Below are 10,252 nucleotides of genomic sequence, written 5' to 3' on the forward strand. Positions count from 1 at the left end.
GAAATGGTAATATTTTGAAATACATGTCAAAAACTATACTATCGTAGTATCGTTTGTTGTACAACAACATTTGCTGTTGCCTTATATTATTATACCAAGATAAAAAATCGTAATAAATTTTAAGATCGTCTCCCATATTGCTAAAAATTATGGGTTTAACGTTTTTATTTCTGTTTGGCGATTTTATAATTCATTAAATGTTTACGCCTTTTTAACTGCAATTTGGCATCACTGTTTTCTTCGCTTTTATTTGTTTTGGCATTCACGTTATCATCTGTGAATGTTGTTTGTTTACCTTTTTCACTTCTATACGTGTTTACGAATGAAATTAAAACAACATGACGAAAAGCAAACGATATATCGCATGATATGTTGACATTATGTTATCGATGTCATTCAATTTGAATTGATGACACAATGTTTACAAGAACATTCATTCACATTTTATTATAAACAAACAACGACAATAATACATAAACTCGAATAAAAGACAATAAATTTAAGTCAAATCAATGTTGCACATAATAAAGACAACAGTGCGACTTCAGAAATAACAAAATTAAGGTAAGGATTTATCAAATACAAGTAGAATTATTAATGATTGTATGGTCTGTTGAGGTCGGCCTCTGACACTCTCGGCTGATTTTGACATTTCTCACAGAATTCGGCTGGTTTTCTTAATTCTTATTTATTTTGTTTATTTCTGGGCTAAAGTTTTTATTTATTTGCGTTAATTTAGGAAAGAAATTCGACCTAAAGTGGCAATTAACAAGAAAACTGGTGTCTGCGGCAATGGAATTAAATGATTACAATGGTTTCGAGGACCATTGTAAAGCCAATGAAATGGTAAGTGGGATTAGTGTTCATCATGGAATTTTTCACTTCTACTACTTCTTGTCCCACATTATAGGAGCTCCTTAAACGCAAATATGTGCACAAGGAGGTACACAACAACATGGATGCCATCGATCACATAATGCAGCGTAAAGATCAGGAGTTTATGGATCATGTAAGTCATTGCAAGGCAATTATGTATTCTGTAACATTAATGGTGTCTTCCGTTGCAGGCTGCCCTCTTACCCCCCGATCATTTTATTATGGATTTAATAAATTTCCCCAAAGGAGTGGTTTCGAATGGCTCGCATAATGGTGCAGATACTTTGCCGCCAGAATTACATTTTCACAATGCCCATTTGTTTCCCGTTACCACAGAGGATCATCACCATCATTCCAATGAACAACGTAAATCACCCACATATCTGCCTTTAAATAATGACTTCCTAATGCCCGTGAATAAATCCTATGCGACGGCAGATGGTGTGGGCAGTGTGGAAGTCGGAGGTGACAAAGTTGTGCAAGAATTACTGTTAAATGGTAGTGGTGTAACTATGGATGTAAGTCTTGGAATTAACTAACAGTTCATTCTTATTAATTTGTTCGTTTCTTTAGGATGGTTCCATTGTCGATGATGACTGTGACATATCACGTTTTGATTCACGCAAGGTGTTGCCACACAAAAAACGCATATCCCGCAAGCTAAAAATCAATCACAACGATGTTGATGATCTACAATTAAATGTTCCTCTGGAGGAGCATAAATTACCTCAACTGGTTGTTGGCGTTGGAGGACAACAATTCCGTTGTGAGCTGTGCGGTCATGTGACATGTTCACAATTGGAATTCTTTGCTCATCTCAAACAACATTATGAACCATCAACACCCGATAATATATTGGTAGCTATGAAAACATCTCTCGACGCCTTAGGCCCAGAAAAAAGTGAGGCAGCTGCGAATCTTTGTACTATAGATAAAAAGGTAATTATAAATATATTAAGAAAACAATGAATAGATGACCGAAAAATAGTTTTTGAAGAACCATCAGAACTAAAAGCGTGAAATGTTTACGAAATTTGTTTAAACGACCATCAGATACATAATCGTGGATTTTAAAGGTTATTTAAAAAAATCATCAGATTCATAAGGGTAGAATTTTAAGAAAGACCTGATCTAAAGCGTATAACATGAACGACCATCGGATCTTTTAAGCGTAACTCTTTTGGAATATTTTATAAAGAAAAATCTGATCCATAAGCGCAGATGTTAACATCATGAAGGACCATCAAATCCGTTTCCACGATAGATGGGTCTACGATCGGAAACGACCCGAGTTATACTTGGCCCACGTCTGTCACCTCAGCCCTATTGTGTAAAAGCAAAAGGGCTGTTACAACAACCATCAAATCCCTAATTGTGAAGTTTATCCAGGACCGGAAGATTTTTAAATATGTGCCGATGGTCCTGCGTTCCCTAATCGTGAATTTCTTAAAATTATTTTAATATTTCGTTGAAGGACCTGCGTTTCCAAATCGAAGATTTTTTAAAGGACCAGCTTGGATTTTTTCAAAATATTTTTCGAAGCGTCGGTATGGATTTTTTTTAACATATTTGTGGAAGGACATGCAATTTATAATCGTGATTATTTTAAGAAGCGCCAGGTTATTCATCATTTTTAGAAGTGCCATAATATCCACAAATGTGGAATGTTTTTTAAATATTTTTTGATAAGCCAGGATCTTATAATTTTTTTCTCTTCTTCCTTTCAGACTGATGGACTTGATCAAGTCTTCCAAGATGTACATTTTCCCTTTGAAAATTTCTCACAAGCGGCGGACAATGTGGTGCATACAGATCGTAGAGTGGTGGTTGATATGGGTATGCAGGCGCATGTGGAACGTGTCGTCGATATGAAAGTTGTCTACAATAATACATATGACAATGCAAATAATACCCTGCAACAGCCGCAACAACAACACCACCATCATCAGTCCCACATACAACAAGTTCAACAACCTCAAACACATCAGCCTTCACAAAATCTAGTGCCTGAAGAATTCAGTGATACAGAAGATATGCTGGAAGGTATACGGGATAAGGTACTAATTGAGGATACCTGTGATGCAATGGACCTAATGACACCCACTTCAAATGGTGTGAGGCCACATTGGTAAGTCGCTGCAAATACTTTTTCAATTTGTGTTTTTAAATTATCCGATTTCTTCCCTTAGGTTTAATAACAATTGTTTCAATGGCATGGATACAAAAGGCAAGCCATTTTGTGATGTTTTGTTTTCGGGTCAATTTGCGCCCATGTTAAATACCGAACCAACAACTGTGCCACAAGATAATCATCATATGACAGTGGTGGGGAAATTAATGCCAAAAGATTTAATGCACCCATCCGGGCAGGTTTTACATCATCCAACTGATCTACGATTGCAATTTCCCGAAACCAATGATGGCATGAACAATAGCAATGAAACGCAAACCGTACCTCAGACATCGATTGTATCAGCAGCTCAGCCTTCTATAGTCTCTGCACCACCCCAACAACAGCCAATAACATTACCACCACAGCAACCTCATATTCCTCAACCTCAGCCAACACTTAGCAATAATATTGACCTGATACAACCTCAGCATATAAAAATTGAAAATAATACCGACATTCCTGCCTATCAAGGGGACTCCAATCATCTAGTGGCCCACAGTGAAGTTGATGATGAGGTTTATGATGATTGTCACAGTGATGATTTTAGATCACTTTCGCCCAATTCGAATAATGAAACTACTGGTCTGGTGGCCAAGACCAAGGAAGAAGACGACGACGAAGAAACGGAAGATGGTGAATTTGCGGCCGAAGGTGAGGAAGGCGACGAAGATGGGGAGAACTCGGTCGATGGCAAGGGTAAACGTAAACGTTATGTTTGCAATAAATGTCAACGTATTTTCAACTCCTGTAATGCTCTAAAATATCATCATCGTACCCATTCGGGTCTGCGACCCCATCAATGTGATATCTGTGGCAAATCATTTTTTGCTGTGGGTGCCCTTAAGGCTCACACTCGTACCCATACGGGTGACAAGCCATTCGAATGTGAACATTGTAATCGTAAATTTCGTCAATGGGGTGATCTCAAATACCATACCATATCGATACATAGCAATCTAAAGAATCATCAATGTGAATTTTGTGGCAAGGCATTTTCGCGGAAATATTCACTGGTGGTGCACCTGCGTATACACACCAGTGAGCGTAATTATAAGTGTGAATTTTGTACAAAGACATTTCGAGCGTCGACTTATTTACAAAATCATCGGAAGATTCATACAGGTATGTGTGAAGAAGGGGATGAATTTGTTGAATTCTAATGTGTGTGTATTTTTTCTCTCTCCATTCCAGGTGAAAAGCCCTATGAGTGCGATACTTGTTCGAAAAAGTTCCGAGTTGCCGGTGATTTACGACGCCATCAACGTGTCCATGAACGCAATCAAAAACTGAAAGCAAATGTTGCCGCTACCACAGAGGAATTAAAATCTCCAGCAGTGCTTAATAAGACTTCGGCATCGCCTCCCACCACATAGTCATTTTTTAATTAAATAGTTTTTTATTTTATATTTTAGTTTATTTTTTATTTTACATAGTTATGTATGTATGTTGTAGACATATTTTTTTTTTAATGTAGTATTAGCCTTAATTCAAAAAGAAGAAATTAGGCCACACACACACAAATTGTATAACTTTATCTTAATTAGTTGTAAGTAAGATGATATAAAATTTTATATTTTATAATGAAATTAAAATAAAAGAAAGAAAATATTTTTAGTGGAATGCTAGGAAGATGTTTTTTTATTGGGATTGGATTTTTTTTAAATAAATACCATAGTTCTAGGCGCAATATTCTCTCACTTTACAACACTGGCAATGGTATATTTTTAGCGCCATCTATTGATAGGCATGATGTCAAATCGTTAAACATTTTTTCGCTGCCATACAAAAATGCAAATTTTCGCCAATTCTTAACCAGTGTTGTAAAATGTCGCAATTTTGCTTAATTTTATATTGCGCCATAAAGTATGCTTTGTGCGGTCAGTGAATGATAGTGTTGTAAAATGCCACTTTTTGCATAATTCCATTTGCGCCTTAAACTATGCTTTGCGAATTTAGTGAAATGAAACATTATTCCATTTTACAACACTGGTTAAGAATTGGTCAAAATTCGTATTTTTGTATGGAAACGAAAAAATGTTTGGCGATTCGGCATCACGCGTATCAATAGATGGCGCTAAAAACGTGTCATTGCCAGTGTTGTAAAGTGAATGCATTTTACTTGTTTTTATTGCGCCTGAAAATAGGCTACAAACCGAAAATAACATTTAAAACAGGGATTTGTTTCTTTATGTCCCATATAGATTATAAAATTATTATACCCACCCATAATAAATAAAACAAATATATATTTTTTGGATTTTTTCGCTATTGCAGAGCTTCCTTTATTATTTGCACTTGTACTTAATTATATGTACAATGTAGATGAGAGTTTTCTTTGTTTTTGTTTTTTATTTCAAATATTATTTTTTTCTTCTTTGTTTCTTCACACATTATTTTTTGTTTGTTTTACAATTATTATTATTATTATAATTTATTTTTTTATTTTTATATATAATTTTTTTGTTTTTCTTTTCCTCTTCTTATCATCCTGATTTTTTTGTTAAGACTTAAAATCTACGTTTTAAACTTGTTGTTGGTTTCGTCTTTGTTTTTTTTCTTGATTTTTTATTATTTTTATTTTATTTTTGTTAATTCAGTCAATGAAATTCAATGTTTTTGTTGTTGTTGTTTTCTGTTTGTGGGCGTTTCATCATGTGTGTTTGAGTTTGTTTTATCTGGAGGATGAAGAAAAATGGGGGGTGGTGGTGGTGTTAGCCTGTTTTTTTTTTGTTCTTGTTTGTGGTTGTCAACTGAAAATCTGATCCAAAAAGAAAAAATATTTTCTTCTGATATATATTTTTATTATTAAAAATATGTTTTCTTTTTTTTTTAATTTGCAAATTATTTATGCCTGGTTATTGTAAGAATAATATTAGGTTGGGTATTTCTTTTTCTGAGGGGGTGACATTCTGCTGCTGACATATGGAATAAATGTTATAATGAATAGTTTTTTGTTGTTTTATTTTTTGGGATTTATGTTATTTTTTGTTTTCATATAGAGAGTCCTTTTTAGTTTTGTTTTGGATTTTTGTTCCGTTACACTTAAATTTAAAAGAAAATGTTACAATGATATACTCGTACTCTGGTGAGGGTTTGATTTATTGTTGTTGGGTTTTTTATTATTTCTTTATATTTTTTGTTTTTGTTTGGGGGGTTTTTTTTTTTTGCAAAATATGGTGGTGGGTCTATGTGTGGGAAATGTATTTTTTCTGCTGGGGGAAATTTTGGGGGGTTATTATTTTTTGGCAAAATAATAAATATTTCAAGTGATGACAAATATTATTATGTAAGAAGGAAAGCACAGTGGGTTTCAAAACAAAACTAACAAAATTAAAGTAAAAAAAAATCATATTATTATTAATTCAATTCAAATTATAAAGAAAAACCGAAGTCAAATCTGTCCTCTTTTGACTAAATTCCTACTAAAGTGATTTCATAGAGCGAATTATATGAAAGTAAGGGTTATTATCCGAGTTCCTCAGCTGAACAATCTTTTTTAATTATTGGAGTGGGGAACTCGATCTAAGACCGCCTAACGGGACGGGACTTTATTTGTATATATTTTACGGGCAACTTAAAGAAGCATGCAGAAAAACCTTTACGTGTCAGCCCTTAAAAATAGACAAAGAAAATAAATGGTGCGTGGAAGCTCCTATGGGTTTCATAACCGAGGAAACAAAAAAATTAAAAAATTGGTATTAAAATAACTAAAGACAAAACGTCCATACTCAGAAAAAAAAAGAATATGAACCAATCATATAAAAATCCAAAGGTTGATATAAATAAAAAATAAACCTATTAACAAAAAAATTTTAATTTTATATTAGACTCTTTCCAAATAAAGAAAAGATATAGACTAATGGCATTATGCCCTTTATGATGGCTTTCAAATCGGAAACGAAGCGGAGGAATATAAAATTAATGGTATGACATGCAGGAAAAATATTCTTATTCATTCAAATATGCCGAAATGCCAATTAAAGCAAACCCCATACTGACAAAAATAATGACATTATGCCCTTTATAATGGGTTTCAAATCGGAAATGAAGCAGAGAAATATAAACTCAAAAGTAGGACATACAGGACATTAGGACCATATACAAATGAGAAGGAACCAAAAAGACATTCAATGGTATTATTAGAATGTATAGTATTATAAATGTTGATAGAAGCAAAACGTTATAAAACATTTTCTTATTCATTCAAGTATGCCGAAATGTTGATTAGAGCAATTATTGACTTTATATTAAACCCTTTCCAAATAAAGGAAAGGGTTGAACTAATGACATTATGCCCTCTATGATGGCTTTCAAATCGGAAATGATGCAGAGATATATACACTCAAAAGTAGGACATGCAGGCCATTTGGACCATATAAAAATGAGAAGAAAGCAAAAGACATTCAATGGTATCATTGGAAGAATACATATTTAGGAATATGGAAATTCATTCAAATATGCCGAAATGCTAATTAAAGGGAAACTTGAAAAATCTCAAGACTCAATAAAGAAAATTGGTATTTTGAAAATCAAAAAGATTTAAAAAGCTTTTTTACTCAATTAAATATGACAGATCTAATGACATTATGACCATATATGAAGGTTTTCAAATTTGAAATGAAGCGGAGAAATATAAAATCAAAAGTATAAGGCAAATATAGTGGTAATGCTGGAGACTTCGATCATATAAAAATAAGAAGGAAGCAAAAGATATTCAATGGTATTATTGGAAGAATTCATATTTCCATATCAAGTATGTAGATAAAAGCAAAACGTTATATGAACTTTTCTTATTCATTCAAACACGCCGAAATGTTGATTGAAGTAAAACCTTTAAAAACTATTTTTTGTTATTCTTATAGAAAAAGGATTCTTATTCATTCAAATATATCCAAATTGAAGCAAAACTGACAAAACTAATGACATCATGCCCTTTATCATGGGTTTCAAATTAGAAATGATGCGAAGAAATATAAACTCAAAAGTAGGACATTTGGACCATATACAAATGAGAAGGAAGCAAAAAGACATTGAATGGTATTATTGGAAAAATCTAATATCGAAATTTTGATAAAAACTTATATTATTCATTTAAATATGCCGAAAAGCTAATTAGAGCAAAACCGGAATAAATAGTTGTTAGTTATTTCTAAAAGAATCTCAGGCTAAATAAAATAATTGGGTGTTTTGAAAATTTGAAGGGCGAATGACATTAAATTTTTCTTATTTTTATAGAAAAAATGACCAAAAGTAATCTTATTCATTTAAATATGCCAAAATGCTAATTAAAGCAAAACATATACTGACAAAACTAATGGCATTATGCCCTTTATGATGGGTTTCAAATCGGAAATGAAGCGGAGAAATATAAACTCAAAAGTAGGACATGCATGACATGGACATGCAGGATATTTGGACCATATAAAAATGAGAAGGATATAAAGACATTCAAAGGAGAAATATCAAATCAAAAGTATTAGGAAAATATAGTGGTAAGGCTGGAGATTTGGACCATATAAAAATGAGAAGGAAGCAAGACATTAAATGGTATTGGAAGAATCCATAATAAGATATATAAAAATGTTGATAACAGCAAAACCTTACAGAAAGTTTTCTTACACATTTAAATATGCCGAAATGCTAAATAAAGCAAAACCTATATTCACAGAACTAATAATATTATGCCCTTTATGATGGCTTTCAAATCGGAAATGAAGCGGAGAAATATCAAATCAAAAGTATTAGGAAAATATAGTGGCAATGGTGGTGATCCGGCGCATATAACGATGAGAAGGAAGCAAAAGACATTGAATGGTATTATTGGAAAAAGCCATAATTAGGTATATCGAAATGTTGATAAAAAGTTATATTATTCATTTAAATATGCCGTAATGCTAATTAGAGCAAAACCGGCATAAATATTTGTTAGTTATTTCTAAAGGAAACATTTCAAGTCTCAATAAAATAATTGACTGCTTTAAAATTTTGAAAGGCGAATGACATTAAATATAAGTTATTTCTATAGGAAAAAATCTTAAGACTCAATAAAGAAATTTGGCATTTTCAAAAGGCGAATGAGATTATCTAGGAACTTACATTCAAATATGCCGAAATGCTAATTGAAGGAAAAATATATTGACAGAACAATTTGCATTATGCCCTTTATGATGGCTTTCAAATCGGAAATGAAGCGGAGAAATATAAAATTAAAAGTATTGGGAAAATATAGTGGTAAGGCTGGAGACTTGGGCCATATAAAAATGAGAAGAAAACAAAAGACATTAAATTGTATTATTTCATAAAACGTTATAAAAAAGATTTCTTACTCATTCAAATATGCCGAAATGCTAATTAAAGCAACACCTATATTGACAGAACTACTGTCATTATGCCCTTTATGATGGCTTTCAAATCGGAAATTGAGCGGAGAAATATAACATCAAAAGTATTAGGAAAATATAGTGGCAATGCTGGTGATCCGGCGCATATAATAATGAGAAGGAAGCAAAGGACATTGAATGGTATCATTGAAAGAATTCATAAATATGTATATCGAAACGTTGATAAAAACTCATATTATTCATTTAAATATACCGTAAAAAGATTTCTTACTCATTCAAATATGCCGAAATGCTAATTAAAGCAACACCTATATTGACAGAACTACTGTCATTATGCCCTTTATGATGGCTTTCAAATCGGAAATTGAGCGGAGAAATATAACATCAAAAGTATTAGGAAAATATAGTGGCAATGCTGGTGATCCGGCGCATATAATAATGAGGAGGAAGCAAAGGACATTGAATGGTATCATTGGAAGAATTCATAAATATGTATATCGAAACATTGATAAAAACTCATATTATTCATTTAAATATGCCGTAATGCTAATTAGAGCAAAACCGGAATAAATATTTGAAAGGCTAATGACATTAAATTTTTCTTATTTCCATAGGAAAAAATCGCAAGACTCAATAAAGAAATTTGGTATTTAAATAGGCATTATATAAGATATTACATTAATAATATTAATACAATGCCGTCACCATTAAATATGCGAAAAGAGTAATTTTCGAGAACAAAACAAAAAAAGATACGAAAAAGACACTTAAAACTTGGTTTAGGCGAGATCGCAACACAAATTCTATAATGAAAAAAATTAGAATTGAAATTTTAAATCTAGAAGAAAAAACTCATCGAGAA

The 10,252-nt window shown here is 32.4% G+C and overlaps 1 protein-coding gene across 1 annotated transcript; it reads left to right on the forward strand.

The window, feature by feature from the left end:
- Positions 1-1,097: 1,097 nt before the first annotated feature.
- Positions 1,098-4,422, forward strand: LOC133324319 (zinc finger protein OBI1-like). Its single transcript, XM_061533165.1, has 5 exons — positions 1,098-1,394; positions 1,450-1,815; positions 2,604-3,004; positions 3,066-4,171; positions 4,241-4,422. The coding sequence occupies exons 1-5, from the start codon at positions 1,098-1,100 to the stop codon at positions 4,420-4,422; spliced, it is 2,352 nt and encodes a 783-aa protein (XP_061389149.1).
- The last annotated feature ends 5,830 nt before the right edge of the window (positions 4,423-10,252 follow it).

The sequence above is a fragment of the Musca vetustissima genome, unplaced genomic scaffold, assembly GCF_032173495.1.
Source record: "Musca vetustissima isolate MV318-11 ecotype Yass unplaced genomic scaffold, APGP_CSIRO_Mvet_v1 utg597340, whole genome shotgun sequence".
Lineage (NCBI taxonomy): Eukaryota > Metazoa > Arthropoda > Insecta > Diptera > Muscidae > Musca > Musca vetustissima.